Source organism: Lonchura striata, chromosome 3, assembly GCF_050655825.1.
Source record: "Lonchura striata isolate lonStrDom1 chromosome 3, ASM5065582v1, whole genome shotgun sequence".
Classification (NCBI taxonomy): domain Eukaryota; kingdom Metazoa; phylum Chordata; class Aves; order Passeriformes; family Estrildidae; genus Lonchura; species Lonchura striata.
In genome coordinates, this window is record NC_140705.1 from 9805383 (window position 1) to 9827908 (window position 22526).

The 22526-nt window shown below is 43.5% G+C and overlaps 1 protein-coding gene across 4 annotated transcripts in view; it reads left to right on the top strand.

Annotated features, from left to right (window-relative positions):
• HS1BP3 (HCLS1 binding protein 3) overlaps positions 1-22526 on the top strand; it is a 140604-nt gene that overhangs the window by 47259 nt on the left and 70819 nt on the right. For 3 of the 4 annotated variants that reach the window (XM_085574489.1, XM_085574488.1, XM_021525336.4), the window contains exon 7: positions 4652-6398. The exons of the other annotated variant lie outside the window; for it this stretch is intronic. In XM_085574489.1, the coding sequence (XP_085430615.1) occupies positions 4652-4880 (229 nt within the window). In that variant the 3' untranslated portion in view covers positions 4881-6398. Of the gene's footprint in view, positions 1-4651; positions 6399-22526 lie in introns of those variants that run through there. 4 annotated transcript variants of the gene reach the window in all.

The following is a 22526-nucleotide window of genomic DNA, read 5'->3' on the forward strand; positions in this document are numbered from 1 at the left end:
AGTTTCTCTTAACTACTCCAGGGCAGTTCCTTGCTTGCTGTGACAGAACTGTGGGGGAAGGTTCTTGATTTGGCTGCAGTAGGTTATAGAAAAACAGATTCTTCTGTGATGGTTTTCAATAATGTATTTATTTGATTCCTGTGATGTATCAGGATGCTACTTACAAGCATTATAAAAGCTATAAAGAAAACTTGCCAACAAAACATAGTTTTTTGCTAGACCAGAAACATTAATCCTTGCCCTACCCCTAGGAACATGTATGGGTTGAGACCCACCAGATTTCAACCATCTCACACCAGTTTGTTTGCATTTTTGACAGACATTGTCAGCTCAAGGGACAAAAGCTGCCTTCTCTCCCTTGTCCCAGCTGTACCTTTGGCTGGTGATTGTGAACTTTCTAGAGAGGCAGGAGAGAGAGGTTTAAACTTTTTCAGACTGGAGAAATTGACTTTTCTCATTTCCAAGATGAGTGATGTAACCAACAGGCTGATTATCTCAGAGAGCTTCTTGTGGGACTTACCTGCACTCATGAGCCTGTTCTCTGGCACTTGGCCAGGCAGCACCACCTGAATCCATGCTGCTGGACTCTGCAGCTGCAGGACAAGGGGACTGTGTGCAGCTGCCCCCAGGGAATGGTCGCTGTCCCACTCCAGCTTCGAGTTGTGCCAGAGAGTTTTTTGGAGGAGGGTGAATTTCTCTCAGACCAAAGCCATACCAGTGGTTCTTGAAGCATTTAAACAATACAGATTGTCACATTCCAGTGTCCAGACATATTTCCTGGCCCTGGTTAAAATACCATTGTGAATTTACCTGTAATGGATTGCAGGGGAAAGCTGAAGCAGGAGAGATCTCCTTCACAGCCCCCAGTGCTTGGCATTCCTGGGATTAACTCCAGCCTGTATCTTTCCCTGGGCCTTGCTGGACATCACACTGTCTCTCCTGACCATAGCAGATGTGATGGGCAACAGATACTTTGAAGTCTCCTGCCTATTTTTGGGCACAAGTCTTTTCCCAAGTTGTAGATGTGATGTTACAGCACTCCCCAAGGCTTCACCAAGGTATCTCTTGTACTTGGAATTAACACCAGACAAAACAAAGAACATAAGCTAGCAAAAGATGAAAGTCTGTTCTGCAAGAACTGCAGTTAGTTACACAACTGAGCTTCAAGCATGAGCCTTTGGATTCTTAGCAAATTATGGGGGTCTTTGTCTCTTGGTTTCATTACAGATTCTCCTCATTAAAGCATTCACAGCAAGCAGAGATCACTGTCTCCATCATGTTGTACATGCAGACAGTAATTCCTGTCCCAAAGATCTGTCCAGAGAGAAGGGACAAAGTCCAGAGAAATGGCATCTAAAATGTTGATGTTCTCGTGGCAGCTGCATCTGTCTCCAAGTCAGAACTCATTTACTGTCTGGAAGTCCACATGCCAGCAGTCATGAAGGGCTTTGTGACAGCCTTTCTTTAGTGAGGGCTTTGATTGCTTTCTTTTGGAATTCTGAGAGAATTTCCACCAATAGAGTCTGTGAACCAGCACAACAATATGGCAAGAATTTTAAACAATGTGGTGCTGCTTTTCTTAAACAGAAATAGAAGGAGACTAATTAAAAAATGATTAATTACATGGATTCTGTGCCTGATTGTCTATAAAAAGATGGGGTGGGAAGGTTCTTCCTTTAATCTTGTTTCAGAATAATTGCTTGATTTTTTTCTTCCTCCTTCTGGCCTGGAGTTAAATATGGTGGTAGTTATGCACTGTAACAATTCATTTGCTTTCAAGAAATAGAAGTCCTTGTTTCTATCTCTGCCTGAGGCATTTTGCATTTTACCTCTTTAGTTTTGCAAAGACAGTTGTGTCTCACATGATCAAACAGCAGTGGATCAAACGGCTTGCCTAGCACTGCAGTGCTGAAAAGCAGGTTTTGAGACAAAGACCACATATTATCTGCTATGTTCTCTCTAAGAGACTGCTGTCTAACCAAGGTCTTGAAAAAAATCAGGACAGAAAAAGGAAATTACATCATCGGCTTCCAGACTTTCTTCTGTAGAATCTTTGGCTTAAAAGCAGAACACTGAACCCCCACCCCTAAAGACCCCCACAACCTACTGGACTGGATCTTTTGAGGCTATTTTTTTGGGTGTGCTGAGTGTTTTTGTTGCTGTGATTAGCACAGGAACTCGAGTAGAGAATTCAGAAAGTTGTAACATACCAGGTTAGTGAGCTGGATTTACTGCTGCCCTTTCTGGGTAGTGCAGCTAGTTCAAAATCCTGCTTCCTCCATATGCTCTCTATGTATTATGCATTGTTCCTCTGATTATTGTTTTCTGTTATTTAAGACCAAAACTTTATGACAGACACTGATTCATTCACTGTTTGTTTATGCCAAGAAGGGAGGCTTCAGAAATACCAGCCGTAACAAGTTTTGTTTATTACACAGCAAAGAGAACAAGAACATGTCTTGGCAATGTGATCACAGGTGTGATACCTCTTGGATATCAGTTTGCAACAAACAGAAAGGCCTGGGCTTCAATGAAGTTAATGTCTTTGTAGATGAGTAATTCAGAAATACGAGTGTGAAATTCAGAAATCGAGTGTGTTTTGTAAGTTAAGTAGGATATGTCACCCATAAAGAATCATGGAAAATAAAAGATATCAGAAATCTTATCTAAATAAAAGAGAATATAATCTCCAGAGTTACTTAGAGGATGAAATTTGAGGTGCTGCCTGCTGGAATACTACAGTTAGAGTTCAAGGTGCAGAACTCTGGGGCAGTGAATGGCTCTGTCCATGGCTCTGACTTTCACCTGTTAGGTGTTTCCTAGTTTTAGATATTAATGTTCTTCCTATTGATGTTACAAGAACAGCCTTGGTTAAAAGTGATTGTTTTTAGTTTCCCTTTGGAGTCACAAGAAGATCTGTCTGACTTCAGGAATGGTTTTACCTTAAAGAGCTCCGACTGTCTCTACACCAGAAAATTTGGGCTGATCCTTATTGACTTCATGGCCGGTTCATGGCGGGTGTAGTTTGTCTCAGCCAGGGCAGTAGTGTTGTAAGTTCCTCTCAGGTTTTAATGAGGGTGAACACAAAACAGAAACCATTGAAATCATGCAGTTTTATCTTAGTAATAGTGGGATCCTTAGCTTGTAGGGGGATGTAGCTCTTGAAATATCTATGTTTTTAACATTCAAACAATATTCACTGGGAATGGAGGAATAAAGTGTCTCAGAGATGTTGGTTCTTTGATCATGTTCCTGGTCATCCTGGACAGTTGCCTCATCAGTTGCTTCCCAAATTATGGAAAAGCTGAGCTTTACTATTAACTGTCTGCAGAAAGCCCCACCAGCTGTACTGTCATGTGGTAGAGGCATTTACAGCACCTCTCCTGAGGCAGCTGTGAACAAAGAGAGAAAGGGAGGAATCACTGTCCCATTTAGGAAACAGAAATTATCCCAGGGGTTTCACAGGTGTCTGGGTAACCCCCCCAAGATGCCTCATTGCCTGGCAGTGAGGAGGTTATAAACTGGATATTAGGAAAAGGTTTTTTACCCAGAGAGTGCTGGGCACTGGAACATCTCCCCAGGGCAGTGGTCACAGCACCAGCCTGACAGAGCTCAAGGAGCATTTGGACAAGGCTCTCAGTCACATGGTGTGACCCTTGGGATGTCCTGTGCAAGTCCAGCAGCTGGACTTGATGATCCTAATGGATCCCTTCCAGGTCAGGATATTCAATGGTCCCATGAGTCTTAACTACAAAAGGCAAATGAGAGAAAGAAGCAAAAAAAGTACATGACTTGAAATTATTTATTCATGTTCCAGAGACTGCCTACCTATGGGTAATGGAGAAGAAGAAACAAAAAAAGCATCTCCCTTAGACTCTAGTACCATATCCTGTTCCAGTGAGTGGAGCTGCTGAAAAGAATCCTTCTTTTTCCTTACTCCATATTTTGACTTTCCAAAGGCACACAGTTCTTGGAGTCACAAGATAATCTATGATAGGGGCTCTCTTAAAGTCTTTTAACAGCTTGTATGGGAACAGAGTTGGGCACGAACAGCCTGCTGCATGTCTGATAAGGTCAAACAATGCAGGCAGAAAATACCATGAACTGTTTGAGGTGTTCTGGGTAATTTCAGTAGGAATCTGAAGTAAATTATCATCAAAAAGAGTTGTATGTGATCACAAATTGCAAAACTTCTTCAGTGTCCCAAAACCAAATATGAACATGGAAATTTTAAATCCATTAGTGTTTACAGTTTCATGGGGATGCTCAATCTCAGTTTTGGGTGATGGAGATGAAGAGAAAACAGAGTTGAATGTGGATAATTTTAATTTCTCATGAAAATGTATGTCACAAATCAAAAACTTTTTTTCCAAACTAAAATAAAGTTTGGTGTTTTAGTAATTGCAAATTACCTTTAATTTAGACATTTGAAAACATGCTGTGAAGTAAACTTGTGTAAGTTAACTTGTATGAACCAAAAGACCACATTATAAAAAAGATGGTTCATATGGAAACTTCTATGGAGAGAGAAATTTATCAGACTAGATCCTTTCCTGCAGAAAGTTTTGTTTTGAAAGATTTAATTTTCTTACAAAACAAAAATCAGTTCAGAAATTTCCAGGATGTTACTGATGTTTTCTTTTCATTCCAGAGTTGAAGATGACTTTGAGAAACTCTTAGAGGTTACCTCCAAACCAAAACCTAAGGTCCCACCAAAACCACCTCTGCCTCAGAAGCCAGCAGCTCCCCCCATGAGCACTAATTCACCTTCAGTGGCAGAGCAAAAGGAAAACAGGATTCAGGCGATGAATGAAGTGGACATTCTCCAGTATATCCAGGAAAATGAGTCTATCAACAACCAGGATACCAGTCTTTTTTGAACATATGTGTTTTTAAAATGTGATGATGACTTCTTGGCCCCACCTCCCAGTGACCTCCAGTGACAGCAGCAAGAACGGACCGAGTGTTTCTGCTGTCACAGTTCTTGTTTGTGCACCAGGATGCAGAGAGCAGCAAGTTTGAGTAGCAGAACCTTCCTGTGAGGTTTTCAAAACAGTGCAGCTGTGATGTAATGTTGCCTTAGATTTTTAGGGTTTTTACAGGGAAGGTGAACAAGGATGTAGCACTACAGATTGTCTACTGCTATTTTAGTATCAACTGTACACAGTTTTGGCCAGGTGATTGAAAATGTTGAGGATGTTGTACACATGTCAACTGTGAATAATGTCCAGCAAATGGTCTGAGGCATGATAGGATGCTGTTCTGTCATTTTTAGATAGTATTTTTCAGCTCAGTGGAAAGGCTATTTTCCTTTTATCCGGTGTGTTTTTGTAGCAGCCTTTTCCTCCCTGACTGCTATTTCAGTAATGTTTAACAGGAACTGCTAAATATAATTAACAGTTCCTCTGTCTTTCCGTGGAACACTGAAATCCCAGCTAGCCCTGACAATCTGCTGCCTTAATTGCTGCACAAATGCCAACTTGAATGAGAACTTTAGGCCTGCAAAGACCACGCTGTGCATCTCTGATTCCTGGCAAGAGTAGCAGATGACTGAGGGTGTCTAAGAACACTCTCCAGACATAGATGGAGGTTGCAGTGCCTAGGAGGTTTGGATGCTGTAGGACTCCTGTGAACTCCAGATTCACAAGGGCTAATTTTTTCCAGCCGAGTCTTCCTGGATTTCCACTATTCTTAGTGAAGAGAGAGAGGGATTTCTCCAGGAGGTCATTCAGTGCAGGTGTGTTAATGGAGGAAATCTGCATTGCTCTCTGGAGTCACCCTTTCTCTCCTATTCCTTCAGTTCTCCCAGAATTTTTAAGAACCAGCCATGATTAATTTCACTAAGCTAAAATGAGTTTGTGTAATAAGATGGTGGTCTGTTCTTTACCATGTGATAGTTAAAACAAGAAAAGACAAATTTGGCATTATCTAGAGGAAAAAAAAATAGGAAAAAATATACTAATGAAATTTCAATATGCAGGAGAATAAAAACATTGTAGAATAGATATCCAAGGCTTTCCCTCTTCTTGTCAAACTCAGGCACTCTGGTTAAAGCTCTCAAATCTACACCTAATGTGGGTTGATACCTGCTGTCATGCAGAGTTTCCTGAACTCATTCCATTTGTGGTCTAGCTAGAGATGAAACTCGCCAGAGGAAAAATTTTAATATATTTAAGCCATATCATCATCCTAATATCTACCTTTCTAATACAGAACAAAACAAATAGAAAGCATTATATATTTTTAATAATGAAATTATTTCTATTAGCATTTCCTTTTTAAGCCAGTGGGAAATATTATAAAGGTATTTTGCTTTGATGAGACAGATAAAATATAACCATTGGTTTTCCTCTGTGTATGGTATGTTTTACTACAATAAAACATTTGGCTAACCTGCAGGTGTTACTGTTGTTGCTGTTGTTCTCTAGGTTGTACAGTAGCAGCAAAGAATCTATTCCATTTAGCTCAGGTGTGCTATGTGGTGTTAAAGTGTAAATAACTATGAAACCAAAAATACAGCTGTGCTCATAGTTCCTTTGAGAGCAGCTAAAGGCAGAAGCAAAGGTACTACCTGGTCCTGTCTGTATCCTCCATGTCCTGGTGCAATTAGGAATAAAAAAGGTGAATAAAAGCGGTGAGGAGAAAATAAATGCTTTATCCAAGAACAGGCAGGGAATAGCAGGTAGGAAAAATTAATTCAAGGCAGTCTTCCTGTTGCACTCCCTGCTGTCATTAACAGCCACTATATTTAACTGAGGGCTCAGGGAGCATCATCTCCATTTTACTCAGCACTGTTTGGGAACACTGCACTTCTGTATTTTTGGACCACAGCCCACCCATCACATAGCCTGAACACTGCTAAAACTTCCAAACTGCAGGCCACGGATTTAATGATCAGTGCAGTGAGAGCAGTTCTTCACCCTCCTTAAATGGCCAAGGAATATTTTGCCCTCCAGCTCTCCTTAAAACTGTCAAATTACCTAAGCACAGGGAAGGAAGAACTGTTGTTTCCTGTGCTAAATTTATAAAATAATTATGAGGTCAGTATTTTACTTCAGAAAAAAAAAAAAAGTCTAGTATATATTCCTGTCAAGAAACTAATATAAAAGGATCCTTCATAAACCCTGGTGTTATGCTTTTGTTTTACAATGCAAATACCTAGCTGCAGTCATATTTTTGGGCATTAAGAGGTAAGTTACAGTCATTGAATACATTATATATAATGAATCATTATTATACAAGAGAACAATGTCAGACAAAGGTAGCCCAGAAAGATTTAACATACTATTAGAAATGACATAGGGAAACTATTCAATATACTTTTCATCCTGCCAGAAGAGAACTTTAATTTTTTTCTTTCTTTAATATTTTACTTCTAGTAGCAGCTATTTGATTAGCCTGCTCTTGACAACTCTTGAAATTCAATTATGGACTCTAATGTAGTTCTTGGCTGACAGTCATCACCTTCCAACATCAGTAATAGAGTTCATCAGAAGATTTGACAAGAAAGAGTTCTATTTAAATCCTTAAAAAAAGATGGGGAGGTTAGTTAGAACTCAGATACCTCTATTGCCTTATAAGCAGCTTCTTGTTTTGCATAACATTCTTCTTGCTCTGTAGTACAGCACTAATTGACAACTAACACTGTATACTTCATTATTTGGGTCACAGTTAAACAAATTATTTCCCCAAGCTGAGTATTTCACAGATGAGTTGTGGGCCATCTTCTCAGGTTTGTTCAGTTGCTGAATTTTTAGGAAAGCTAATTCCCGTGAAGCACTTAAGGCCTAGTTCTGTCAGTGAGGTTGAGTTGTAAAACAATATAAAATTGAAACCAGTATTTCTGCTAATTTTTGCCCAGATGTTAGCTTCTGCAAAGAAGCAGAACTGGCTACAGCAGAATACACAAGTCAACCTCTGATTTAAGGTCAAGAAAATCCAGCATGCTCATGGGCATTACCTGCTGTAAATGAGCAATCCCTGAGGTTATTAGATTTAATACTGGGTACCAGAAAGCACTGATGTTTCACTTAAAGATATGACAGCCACTAATTCACCAGGGATTCTTGAATCTTTGTTGTGTGTATGCATCAACCACATTTCCTTCAATTGAAATGATTACATATGTATAACAGTTTAAATGTCTGTGGGTAAGATAGAAGGCTTTTACTGCAAAGTTTTATCTATATTCTTATATCTAGATTCTTACTTTTCATCTCAACATCAACAACTGCAGTAAATTAGGTCACTCACTTTCTGTATTGTGCCATTTCTTCCTTAATTCGTCTTTAAACCCTCCTGATAAAATTTATTTCAACTCTCACCGTATCATTGATCTTCCTTTAAAGCCTCCTGTATATTGTTCTTTCATGTCATGCATTGAACCTAATGAAGAATTCAAGTGATGGGAAAATCTTGTGCACTGCTTTGAGTAAAGATACTAGCACTGGAAGGTGGTAAATTAAATTAATTGTCAAATTAAGTGCTGCTGTGAGAGTTCAGAAGTCAATTAAGCTGCTTAAAGGATTGATTAGTTCTAGATATTTAGGGACTGAGTTTTATTCTTACCAGGATGTTATGGATGCTTAAAATCTCCATGGGGTCAAGGAGACACTGGTTAGATTCATGGAAGAGAAATCAATTGATAGTTATGCCACTCAGAGCTTGAAAAGTCCTTCAGCTACAGTTACTGGAAACAAAGAGAATACTCAACAGCCAAATATTGTCATACTTCCCCAGAGTGATTTGCTTTTGGCTGTTGTAAGGAATACTGTTCTGGGCTAACCCAAAACTCACATGGAATTAATCACTCAAGGAGGATTTTATGACTGAGGGAACAGAACATATTTAGTGTTTTTTCACCCTGCTTCCCAGCACCCTCCATAAGATCCCTCCACCGGTCTTACAACAGCAAAGCAGGTTCTTCTATTTACTCAGGAGGAAGTCCTGGAGTCAGTGTGTGGGAACTCAAAATGTCTCTCAGACATTTTTAGAGGTTCCAGGCCTTGGTCAGAAGCATTCTAGACCCTGGCAGACAGCTGAAAAACAACTGTGATTTTGAGTTTGAGCCATGGAATGAATTACCAACTTTGGAGGTGGAACAAGCAGTCACAAAAGGTTAGATAGTATAGTATAAGTAATTACAAAGTAGAGGGGAAATTTTTTTAGTATTGTACAGGGGGGTTTTAGCACATGTACAGGGGGTTTTCACTTTGTACATGGGGGTGAGAAGTTCTAAGATGGAGGAAAGTGGGCTGAACCCATCCTTCTTCCTTCTTCCTTACCTCCATGTTCTTGGTGATGTTGGCACTCACAGATTGGTTTAGAGTAGAAAAACACTTGGCAATGTAGGTAGTACGTATTGGGGAATAATTGTAACATGTTATACGTAATATATCTTATAAAAGATAGCAGCAGCCCTGGGCGGGGAGAGAGACGAAGAAGACAGCAGACAGAGAGGATGTCAGTGTGTGTGTGTGCCTCTACCCAGGCCGCTGATCAAATAGCTGCAGTCCAAGAACATAATCTGTTAGATAACTAGCAATAAACTGCCTTGAGACCAAACAGCTAAAGCCTGTGGAGTTTTTCTTTGGAAGCACAGGTTGGAGGAGGAATTTCACCACCATATGAGACCCCAGAGCAAGGCTGGGGTTCTCACATCAGTGGAAATTTTGATTTGCAATAAATGCTTTTTCAAAAGCTGTTTTTGATATTTAGTGGGCAGTAAAAGTCCAGATGGTATCACAGGAAGATTCCAACAATTCTTGAATGCTCTTCTAGATCCAGATCCTCTGCTCTAGTGAGGATTCCTCATCTGGAATACAACACACAGTTCTGGTGCCCCTGATACAAGAAAGACATGAAGCTGTTGGAGCAAGTCCAGAGGATGCCATGAAGTTGGTGAGGGGACTGGAGCACTCCTGTGTGAAGACAGGCTGAGAGAGCTGGGGTTGTTCAGTCCAGAGAAGAGAAGGTTGTGTTCAGGCCTCATAGCAGCCTTCCAATGTCTGAAAGGGGCTACGGGGGAAATGGAGAGGGAATCTTCTTCAGGAACTGTAGTGATAGGATGAGGAAAGTGGCTTCAAAGTAGAGGCAGGGTTAGATTAGATATTAGGAAGACATTATTTACTGTAGTGGTGCCCAGACACTGGAACACATTCCCCAGAGAAGCTGTGGATGTCCCTGGAAGTGTTCAAGACCAAGCTGCATGGAGCTCTGAGCAACTTGGTCTGGTGAAAGGTGTCCCTGCCCATGGCAGGGGGGTTGGAACTGGATGATCTTTAAGGTCCCTTCCACCCAAACTGTTCTATGACTCAGTGATGCCACCCTGGGTGGGAAGGTTAGGATACACTACAGTTTGCTTAGGATGTCACCTACAGGAGGTTTACCAGAGTAACCTGGCAATAAATGGGCATCATCACAACACCATCAAATGGCAGTGGAACACCCCTTTAATAGAGTGGATGTTATGTTATGATCTTGTTCAGCGAGGTGCTCAGGAACCTCAGGGTCTGAAGTCATCAGCAAATACAAAAACCCTCACAGCCCACTGGCCCCTGCTGTGTTAACAGCTACCACGGTTTCTTACCCTCAGATATATTGTTTTCATTATCAAGTACCAAGGAATCACAGTATTGGAGATGTGGAGCTGTTAAAGCTGTGGGGAAGCATTATGGTCAGTGTGACATTTTCCTTGTGGTCTTTCAGTCACCAAAAAATCCTAACAATGTATGAAAACCTATCATTTTGTTGTGTTTTGGTAAAAGAAATGCAAACCAGTCTCTCCTTGAACTCATTAAATACTCTCAGAATGCAATTTAGCTGTTTTCTACCCAAGGCAATGTTTCTGATGTCATCAGAAGGTTGCTTCCTATGGTTGCTGTGAGGTCATGCTCTCAATCTAAGCTGTCTAAACCTCGTGCAGATCAGGGGATGCCTGGTCGTGCTGATGCTGGAGAGAGGAGGTAAAGAACAGGATGTGCCACCACTGACAAGCCTGATGGGCTGGGAGGGCACCATGAGAAACAGCAGAGACAGGGCAGAATGAAAGAAGGCACCTGCCTGGTTTATACACACAGCTCCTGAGCCATTCAACTCCCCTGAAATATCACAGCTGTAGGGCTGGAATCAGCAATTCCTCTAGTGATTCTGTGGTGAGAGGAGCTCCGTGTTTTTTCAAATGAACATAAAAGAAAACAAAATTATAAAATTCCTGGGGTATTTACTGGGCACTTTTCTTACTTCTAAGTCCTCCCAGAGATTTTGTCTTAACACTCACACACTTCTCAGATTCTTTTTTTGGCAATAATGCTTTAATGATACTGATGGTACACCAGAAGAACTTAATGAAACAGTCCATTTGGTAATGTCTGGTTATGTTAACAAGGTCTTACTGCGAAAAAAAACAATCATTCATTTACATGGAATGCTGAGAACCAAAGCTACCTAGTGCTTCCCTCCTCTCTTAAGTAATCAAATCTTCAGGCTACAGTGATTTGTTTTCCTGTTTATGCCTTCCCCATCTCAACTTTTCATAGCTTACTTATTTAATCTTGTGTACAGTCCCCAAAGGAATTTTTTTTATGTCCCAAACTACATTCTAATTATAGCTGCAATGCCTACCTAAAAAAAACAAAACAAAAAAAAACCCGAAACAAACAAACAAACAAAAAAACCAAAAAAACCCACCACCCTAATTTACACGGAATTGTGTAGAAAATTCATCTTTTTCATGAGGAATGATAAAAGAAATCTGAGGCTGTCTTCATCAGTGGTTTAGCTCAAGGGAGCATTTTCATAGCACATCTAACCTAATGGCTCACCTAACCATACTCTGGTTCCCATCACAGAGCTGCCATGGCAGCAAACCAGACACTGAGGTCCAGAGGACCCAGCCAGAGGCAGAAATAACCTCCCCCAGGTGTGGGCAGTGGGGACTCACCACCAGCTGTTCCACTCTGCACCTGCTGGTAAACTGAGTCCCAACTCAGCCAGTTCCCTTCCAGCTCTGCAGTAAGGGATTGTACTGAGGGAGCAAAGGAGGAAAAGGACAAAATCATAGGGAGGTTCAGGTGTTCCATGGTCTGCAGGTCCCCTTCTGTAACAGCCTGGTCTCTGATCATCTGTCTCTGCTGTCCAGGCTGTTTGTGAGTTTTGCATTAAGGAAACTTTGGCTCAGCTAAGGGAAAAAATTGTATTGTGTGGGGATGTCAGGAGAGAAAACACTCCTGCATCTCCTGGTCTCAAGTAAGTATCCTACTTGCAGTAAAATCCCTGTTTCTTCTTCTAAAAATCCTGTTTCTTTCCAGTTTCAGCTGGGAAGATAATACATTATTTTGGCACTGTCTTGATTCTTGTTTGCTGGAGAAATGGAAAATGGAGGATCAAAAGTCCCTGTGGCTCAGAAAAGTAAAAGGCCCTCCTGGGTGGGTAGGTAGTGCACCAGGGCAAGTCAGAAGATATAAAAATTTCCTCAAGCAACAAGACAGGAGAGACAGTCCCAGGCTTGGCTTAAAAACTGGTCACTGGGGGTCACTGTGAGATGCTGTTGCTTTCTCCTGTTTCCAAGCTGGCACCACACAGGCCGGGTGGGGTGTGTGTGCCAGCTCGGGGCCACCCTGAGCTGTGGTTCCAGCTAAGGCTGACAAGCAATGGCTGTTCTGAATAGTGCTGCATTTCCTCATGTACCAGCTCCAGTTTTCCCATCTTTTCAAGTGTGTTCATGGTAACTGGGTCTCGTGGAGTAGCCATGAGCTGACTTGTTTCCATTTAATGCAGTAATTAGCAGATGGACTGCCTTCCCTCCGAGGTACTGACCTGCAGTGGCTCCTCCCCTAAATCACTGCAGGTGTAATCTGTAATATCTTCATTTACCACTGCTTTTTTCCCCCCATCTCTGTTGCTGTTTCTTTATTTTCCTTTTTTTCTTCTTCTTCTTCTTTTTCTTTTTTTTTTCCACTTGACCTGCAGATTTTCCAGCCTTGTTAAAGAAAATCATGGGTTTCTTTTGTTTAGCCAGAGGATAATAAGACAAAGAAAAAACTGGGAGTTTAGTGGAAAAAAGTTTCCCTAGAGCCATGTTCGAATAACGAATTCCATGTAATTCTACCAGAGATCCACACAGGGAGTTACACAGGGCAGCATTAGAATCCAGTAGGAGATCCCAGGAGATGCTGCCTGCTGCCTCCCCTTGCTGGGAATTCTCTGCTGCTTGGTAGTGACACTTCAGAAGGTGCTGGGGAAGGGTGAGAGCACTGAGCCCCTGCCCTGGGCTTGGAGTATTCACCCCTGTGATTGTCAGAGACCTGCTACCCCCTTTCCTTTTCCTGTGGCTATTTTAATAACATGAAAACAACTCAGTTATTTTTGACACTTCAGTAGAGACTGGGATTTTAGGCTTTGGAGTAATTTATAGACCCTGTGTTCCTCTCTGTCTGACAATATGTACAATATATAGTACATATGAAAACATGGAAAAATCAGAGAGGCTCTTTAACCTTCCCACAGTTAAAGAGGGACTCTGTAGCAGAGCCAGCAAAAGATTTGTCTGGTTTCATATCTTGGCCATGAATCTCAAGGCTAAACTAAAAATATAAAGCAAACAATCCTGTGGGTTAAGGGATTTTCTGATTTGTTTTCACATTTTTGTGATGTGCATTAAAGACGGCCTGAAATATTCAACCTCTGAAAAAAATTTGCCTGCCTTTTCTCTGTTTTGTTAGAAATTTGGGAATATGCTTTGTCTGCTGGACAGACAGTGAACTGATCCCATTGTGACAGATGAAAGGAGGGAAAACTATCTCTTTTGGTATTACAGGTTTTAATTTTTTTTCCAGTTGATTTTCTATTTAATTTTAAAATATGTAACAATATTTGTGAGAAAAACAATGTTTGTTGAGATTGCTAAAGAATTTTCCCAATACTAAGGGTGTGAGAATCTGGGTTTCCTCCTATTTTTCCTAATAAAATATAAAAAGGAAATTACTGACCTTTAAAAATGAAAAAGGAAAAGCTAAAGTGTTTTCTTTATTATGTCACAAAAACAGGTCCAAACTCTAAATTGCTTTAAAAATCATATTTCTTTCCCCCATCAGTCTCAAGTCCCTGAACCAGTCACTGTTCAGTCACCACAGCCTGCTCAGAATCAGGACAAATAACACTTCTACTGGACTGGTGTCAGAACACCGTAAGACAAAACTTTTTAGAGAAACTTTTTTCTGAACTCATCGCTTGTGACAGCAAAGCCCAGAGATGCCTTGAGAGGCACAGACCCTAGAAAGCTGCCGGTCGGCTTTCCCCAGGATGAAGCACTGCAGATTTTGTGGTTTCTGAAAATAGCAGGTGCCGGCTATAGATATGGGCCGGGCCCCTTTCCCTGCGGTTTTGCAGCGGTGCAGAAGCGGCTGCTCCGCGCAGAGCGGAGCCTGGCCGGGGCAGCGCGGCCCGGGAGCGCCGCAGGGAGCGCGGCCCCGCTCCTTGGAACACGGCTGGGAATGCTGAGTGACCGGGCATCGCCTGGCACCGTCACTGAGCACCTCTGCATCCCCGCTCCTTGGAACACGGCTGGGAATGCTGAGTGACCGGGCATCGCCTGGCACCGTCACTGGGCACCTCTGCAGCCCCGCTCCTTGGAACACGGCTGGGAATGCTGAGTGACCGGGCATCGCCTGGCACCGTCACTGGGCACCTCTGCAGCCCCGCTCCTTGGAACACGGCTGGGAATGCCGAGTGACCGGGCATCGCCTGGCACCGTCACTGGGCACCTCTGCAGCCCCGCTCCTTGGAACACGGCTGGGAATGCTGAGTGACCGGCATCGCCTGGCACCGTCACTGGGCACCTCTGCAGCCCCGCTCCTTGGAACACGGCTGGGAATGCTGAGTGACCGGCATCGCCTGGCACCGTCACTGGGCACCTCTGCAGCCCCGCTCCTTGGAACACGGCTGGGAACTGACATCGCCTGGTACCGTCACTGTGCGCTGCTCCCAAAGGGAAAGCGAGGCCAGGGGCTGAAGCAGAACCTTCCAGGTCGCTGGTGGCCAGCGCGTTTCTGCCGCCACCGCACCCCGGTGCGCGTGTGGGAGGGACAGGACTGGCAGGCAGAGCGAGAAGTGAGGTCGTGCGGTAGGAATAGAAGCGTAGTTTCCTGGGACCTGAGTTGTTTCTAATCACAGGATGCTTCCTGCTATTATTTCCCTATTGATTACATGTCACAAATGAGACAATAATCCCATTTGGCACCTGACTAAACCAATATGAACATGATCTTTATTAGTATCAAGTAACATGTTATTCCTGTTGCAGATAAATACATCTAGCCACTTCCTTTGTGTTTTCCTTTCCTGTTTTCAGTTCCTTAAACTTTGCAAGGTTTTAATTGTTTGTGAGTACTTCATGAGTACTTCATATGAAGTAGTTGTAGAAAGTTCTACTTATATTTTTTCTTAAAACTGTGGCTGACAAGGCTTTATAGTCTCAAAGCTTGAAAGAATGGTTTGGGAATCAGCATAGAAATCACTTGGATGTTGGAGTTATTCCTTTTGGTTTATTAATCAGAAGAGGACCAAACTCACATCCTCTGAAATTTGTGTGTATGATGAAAGAAAAAAAAAAACAAACCCAAGAAATAAAAAAGGGAAAAAACCTGATATATAAACTGCCAGTACTGAAATATTGTGGGCTATTCCATACATATTGCCACGAACATGTTTTCCCCTGTCAGTGCCCATCTGCAGCTGGTCAGTGGGCACAGCATCTCTCCTCAAATAGCCCCGTGCAGGAGGATGCTGAGCAAGACCTCCAGAACTCTTGGCCAGCAGTGTCCTGCTCTGGAGGGGCTGTGGCATGTGGTGATCAGCCTGGATCTGAGGACATGAAAGAGCTGGGGGCCAGCAGCTGCAGGCCAAGCAGGTATTAGACATCTGCACTTAGGCAAAGGAAGCAAACCTCAAGGATGGTGTATCCCATCACAGAGCTGGCAGCTGAGAACCCTTTTATAGTCTGTGAAACAACTGGTGCTTCCAGGCTGCTTCATCTGACCTTCATCTCACCCAGGCTGAGGTGACAGGCCCTCTGGGAGTTCCTGATCTCTCCAGGGGACCATGGCCAGCTCGCTCAGCTGCAGGATGGGAGCATCTAAACTTAGGTGAAAGGGATCTGCTCGAGTAGCCTTTCTCCCAGAGTCATGCTGGGTGTCCCTGGGCTGTAAGCAGAGGAGGCAGCTGGCTGTCAGGAGGCTATTCCAGGGACCCATCAGCTGGAATCGTGCCATGAGCATTATTTTGGTCCTGTTCTGCACATGTGCTCGGGATCATTTGTTAGCAGACAAGCCAGCCTAACCATGCACTGGCAGTGGGTACACAGGGGAAAATGACAGGGGCTTGTCCCAGGTGGGCTCCTCTCAAGCCATGAAGGTTCATCTCCTGTGGAGCAGAGGTCTGTCCCTCTCTGCCAGGTGCTGGCCTTGTGGCAAAAGTACATTTTCACAGGGAGTTTTTAAAAATTGCTTCATAAATGTTAGCCCTGGGAGGGCTATAGAAGTGTTGGGGTGGACACAGAGCATCTACCCATTAAGAGGGAGGCACAGGTCTGTCTCCCCTAGGGGAAGCACAACTGTGCACATTTCTAACCTGGAACATAAAACACAGCCCTGGACACATTCTCCCCAGCCATGTTTTAAACACAGTTTGTTCCACTGCCCAGCAATAAGCAGCTGCTCGTGTGGCCATGTGGTGCTGGGCTGGGCTGTGAGCAGCAGGACCTTCTTGCCCTCTCTAGTCCAACACACAAGAGCTGCCACACTGATCTGTGACTGCTGCCTTTCTGATGCACCAGTGAAATAAATTCAGCAAGTGAGACCAGAATCATCAAGTGAACCTGAAACCTGTGCCTGGTTTAAAAAAAAATTTCCACAGATATTATGATCCTAAAGTAATTACTACCCTGTGGCTTTTGTACCTCAAGTGATTATTTGACAATGCCTTCATGTCATATAGGAAGGACTGGCATTTAATTAAAGTATTTGGGAATGTTGAGATATTTCTCATTAGAGAAGCTGGGGGAACGCCAGAGTCCAGGTGCCAAGTTTCATGTGGACAGACACAATACTTGTGAGATCTTCACTGTTGGGCAGTAAAAATGGCAGGGAGTGACTTGCTGGGTATTACTATTGTTCATTTGCTCCTACAGCCAACTTCCATTTTCCCATAGGAATAGCTAACAGTAGAGAGTCTAATAGGTTTCCAAATGTTTCCCTACTCTTCAGGATAAAACTGCTGGGTTTAGAGTTAGGTTAAAAGACTTAAAAAATTGCTTCAATAAGCTGAAATTTCTGTTGATAATGAAACCTTTCAGAAACCTTTGCTTCAATCTGCCAATTAAGTTCCTAATCTGAGGAACCCCTCCATGACTGGGATTTAAAAGACAAAAGGTCAGGCTGAGGTGAACGTGGTCTCTCCTGATGCTAACAAAACCCTGAGCTCCATGACTGGCCTGGGACCACACATAAGCCCAGAGCTGGGGAGAGCACTGAACAACCAGGCTGCATCAGCACATCCCTGGGATAGCAAATGCCACTGCTGCCATGTCCTGGGGACCATGGAAATGGGTGTCCCAGCAGAGGTGCTGGCACAGAGGGTGGCACTACCTAACAACCACCTAATAAATGTGTTCTCCTTCAACATCCCTGCTATGGCTCCTGCTTCATGCCCCCTTTTCATCACCACATTCTTCAGCAGGTCTGGTTGCCCTCTCCTGGGAAGTATTATTCCAACACTACATTCTCCAGAACTCCCACAGGCATGGTGAAATCTAAGCCTCAGTTGAGGGAAGCCTGACACGGTGCTGTAAGGCTCAGACATGGTGTGGAAGGTACCTCCTGCCATGAGAGGAATGATCCCTCTTGGGCCCCAGCAGTGCTGCCTAAAGTCTTCTTGCCAAAGCCTACTCACATCGCTTCTCTGCTGGCCCAGGACATGCCCAGGTGTTTATTAAAAAGTACCTGGCAGACCTCGTGGTGGCTGATTCCCTGCAGGAGCTCCAGCACTGAGAACCAGGTGGCACAGGGGATCACACTGCTGTAGGAGTGGTCCATGGTGTGAGCTGGCCCCCGGTCCAGGGACCACCCACCACCTCGGTGTCCGTGAGAGACAGAAATGTTAAGGGTTAATGACTCAAACAATCGACCATTCCTAAAAGCAGCAGGGTGCGCTTTGCTGAGCCCAGGTTTGTACCCCCAGCTGAAGGGGAGAAGGAGACCTGTTGGGTGTGTGGTGCTGAAACCTCTGATGTGCACAAGCACAGCCCAGGTGCAGGGTGGTGCACATCCACCACTGGAGGATGACCGTAACAAACCAACCTTTGTTTGGCAACTCCCTGATTTTTGCGCCACATAAGAGAAAAGGCTGATAAGAAGGTACACCCATAGATGGATCAAGACTGCAACCATCACTTTGCAACAATCAAGTCTCATTGCTGACCCATGGGTGATGATAGCTTTCCTCTCCACTGTCTACTCTTATCCTTTTTTTCTCTGTCTTACTTTTCCTTATATATTTTCTTAAGTGATGCTTTTATACTTTTGTATTACTATATTTCTATAGAGAATAACAAAAATAACACACCTCCTTTTCATTGCAACCAAATTGTTCTAAAATAAACCTAAAAATAATAGATATGTATATACCACTCATTCAGTGTCATTACAATCTAATCCACCCCAAGGGATCCACCAAAAAGGACCATTATAGCATCACAGAAAAAGTCCTTCTTGTGCCTGGCACCCTGGGCTGGTGCAGGTTGACTTTCCCCAAAGATCCAAGCCGAGTTTGGGGACTGCAGCTTTGCTGGGCATTTACTGGAAGTCACTACGTGAGGGAAAAGCACTGCAGTTCCCAGGGTTCCCTCTTTTCTTGCTATGCTACATGAGCTTTTTACACATATTCAGTCTCAAGGAGAATTCTTTTGAAATAAATTAATTCCCAAAGTAACCTTAACTTCCCGAAGGATGTTAATAAAATCAATACATTCTCAACGTCATGGCAAAAGATGACTGGCAAGGATATGCTGAAGAAAGTAAACTCTTCAGTGGCACATGAGCTCAGAAGGAAAGAGCTGTTTCCCATTACACAGATCATTTCCCACAAATGTTAACTTGAAGTAGTTACTTCAATAGAGCCAGCCAGGCATTTGTTTTTCTCTGTACAGTTTTGAGTAAATCGTGACTAATAGGCCCAGCCTCACTGATAAGTGCACAGAAGGCTCACTGCCCATGTTTTCCACCAGTGTAATTAACGTTTATGGAGTGGCTCCCAATTTGCTCCCATTAAGATGCTCTGACACATGACTGCAGATTGGCAGGTTATCACACAGCTCCTCAGCAGCAGCAAGTGCCCAAGTGTGATGTGAGGCTCTGGCAGCAGAGGCTGGGTATGACATCATGTGGCTCGCAGAGAAAGAGGATACAGCTGCACCAGATTGCCTCATATCTCCTGAAGGCTGAAATGTTCGTCCAGACAGTCATCACAACTCCCACTGCACATGGGAGGAAACGTGTCTGACTGTCTTCCATGCAGAAAATGCTTTCCATGACTGCCCCAGGCTATTTTAGGGTGTTGTCTCCACTTACGTACAGTAGTGCTGGATCCAGCCAAGCTCTGTGTCCTGCCATGGATACACCCAGTGCTGGAGCCTTATGCTGGCCAGTGATCACCAAGGTCTCCTGCCACGCAGCTGTGTCAGTAACTCCACACCTGCTGAGGATGTTGGTCTGCAGCTGTCAGAGCTGTTTGACACATGGGGTGGCACGTGGGACTGCTGTGCACCTGCTGGACGTGCACCGTGTGGTGGCACTGCCTCCCCAGAGATCTCCACTGCCAAAAGCTTCACCCAGCTCCAACTGCAAATAAGGACAGGATGTTCCTGCTAAAACCCAGGTGCCCTGCAGCAGCAAGTGACAACTTTTGGAAATGAGAAAAAGCCACAGAGGGGCAGAAGAAGGGAAGAGTTTCCACCCCTGTTTGCAGTTAGTCAGAAATCAGCTGCTGTGGACTTAGCCCAGCACACTGACTCTGCAAAACCTGCTTCCCAGTAGGCTGACCCAGCCACAAATGACCTCCACCCACAGCTTCAGTTTACATGTTGGTTTGCATACCAAAAAACTGCACTGTCTGTGGCTGGCCTTCCAGGGACCCTCCACATTAGGCAAACACCCCATCCAATTAAAAAACAAAACAAAACAAAACAAAACAAAAAAAAAAAAAACTTTTTTGTTGAGCTGTAACCTAGAGCCAAGGTATATTTAGTGCTTTTTTTTCCCACCTACATCAAAGAGTGTTTGCTATAATCTTGGATGGAAAAAGGAAACGAGAGAAGCAGCAGGGGTGGTGAGGAGGGAGCTGGTTAAGCTCCTAGCAAGCAAGGGAATGGTTGGTAGAGAAACATTGAACTTTGGAATGTTACTGGTAATTAATAGTTCAAAACCTTTAGCAAAATAAAATGTTTAAGAATACTGTATGTTTCCATGAAGGCTTTATCCATGGCATTTTTTCCAGTGGTCCCAAGTGTTTTATAAATCGTATTTATCTCCTCTTTAATCTGCTTTTGGTTCATGAACTAGCTAAGTGAGGTCAGAGAGAAAGAGTGAAAGATCACTTTTGGCAAAGGAAGCTTTAAATATGTCACATTTAATAGAAGTAATAAATGCACAAAATACCAGGATTTCTAAAGGGCTTTGTGGAGGGAGGTTAATTTGCATCTCTATTGGATATCTTCCCCTAATTATCTTTTTGTTGTTGATGTTCTCTACTTCCTTCACCATATGGATGAGTATTAAGGTATTTCCTCTGCCATTTAGGGAATGGTTGACACAGTTCACTGAAGAGCTGGGACTTTTGAGCACAGATCAGTCATGGAGAGTGCTGCAAGGTCCATGTCATGCCAGTAGTGATTCGTTAGGGAAAGATGCCCACAGGGACTTTAACTTCTTTTTCCCCATCACTGCACTCATAAATTTGTTATAGCCCACAAGATCACCTAAGCAGAGGCATGCCAGAGGTTATTTGTGAATCCATGGATGGAGTTGAAACACAAGTTAGTGTCAAAAATAATCCTCTGGTTTCCAAGGCACCCTTTATCTCTGAAGTATTTGCCAGCACAGCCAGGCCAGGAAAAGTCTCTCTCACATGCAGTTTTTACAGTGATGATGCTGTTTTACCACGTCTTTTAAGGACTGATACATTTTCCCATAAAATAAGAGGAGTAAGCGCCCAAAGCCTGGAGGAAAGAAATGTTGCTCCTATCTTCAGGAAGGACAAGAAGGATAACCCAAAGAACTACAAGCAAATGAGCCTCAACTTTATCCTTGGAAACCATTTCCAGGTACATAAACAACAGGAAAGCCACTAGGAGCAGTCAGCACAGATCCACTAAGGGGAATCCATGCTTGACCAATTTTACAAACTCCTATGAAGAAATGACTGGCCTGGACATGGGGGAAGAGGAGTGGGTAGTTTCTGCCTGGATGTCTCTGAGGACTTCAGTGCTGTCTTACATTAGATGCCCATAGACAAGCTGTTGATGTGTGGGTGAGCTGAGCAGACAGTAAAGGGGATTGAAAACTGGCTGAATGGCTGGGCCCAGAGGGTGGTGACAAAGTTTAGGAGGAAGCCAGTGATTGGGAGTTTAGGGTCTATATTGGGTCCAGTCCTGTTTGACATCTTCAGTGATGGTCTGGATGAGGGGGAAGTGTGTACCCTCAGCAAGTCTGCAGATGACACAGAACAGTGAGGAGAGGCTGATACCACAGCCTCACACTGCCATCCAGAGACCTCAACAGGTGGGACAAATGGACCAACAGGAGCTTCATGAAGTTCAGCAATGGCAAACATGAAGTCCTGCAGCTGAGACAGCCCCATGCACCAGAATACGCTGGGTACCCCACTGGAAAGCACCTTGTAAGAAAAGGATCTGGGCATCCTGCTGAGCACCAAGCTGAACACGAACCAGGAGCCTGCCTTTGTGACAAAGGTAAATGGTACCAAGGGCGGCATTAAACAGAGAATTTCCAGCAGGTCAAACTTCTTCCAGTGTACTCAGCACTTGTGAGGTCACAGCTGGAGTGCTGGGTCCAGGTATGGGCTTCCCAGTACAAGAGACATGGACATACTAGAAAGACTCTGTAAAAAGCTGATGAAAAAAATTGAGGGTTGGAGAATCTCTTCTATGAGAAAGGGCTGAGACTTTTCAGTATGGAGAGAAGGCTCAAAGGAAATTTTATCAATGCACATAAATACCAGAAAGGAGGCTGCAAAGAAGTTAGAGCCAGGCTCTTTTTGGTGGTTTCCAGTGACACAACAAGAGGCAATGGGGACAAACTGAAACACAGAAGGTTCCCTCTGAATATTAGGAAACACTTTTTTACTGTGCGATTGACTGAGCATTGCCAGAGGTTGTCCAGGGAGGTTATGGTGTCTCCACTCTTAGCCCATGGTGGTGGAACAGTCACATACTGAGGTATTGTGAGGGCCTCTGT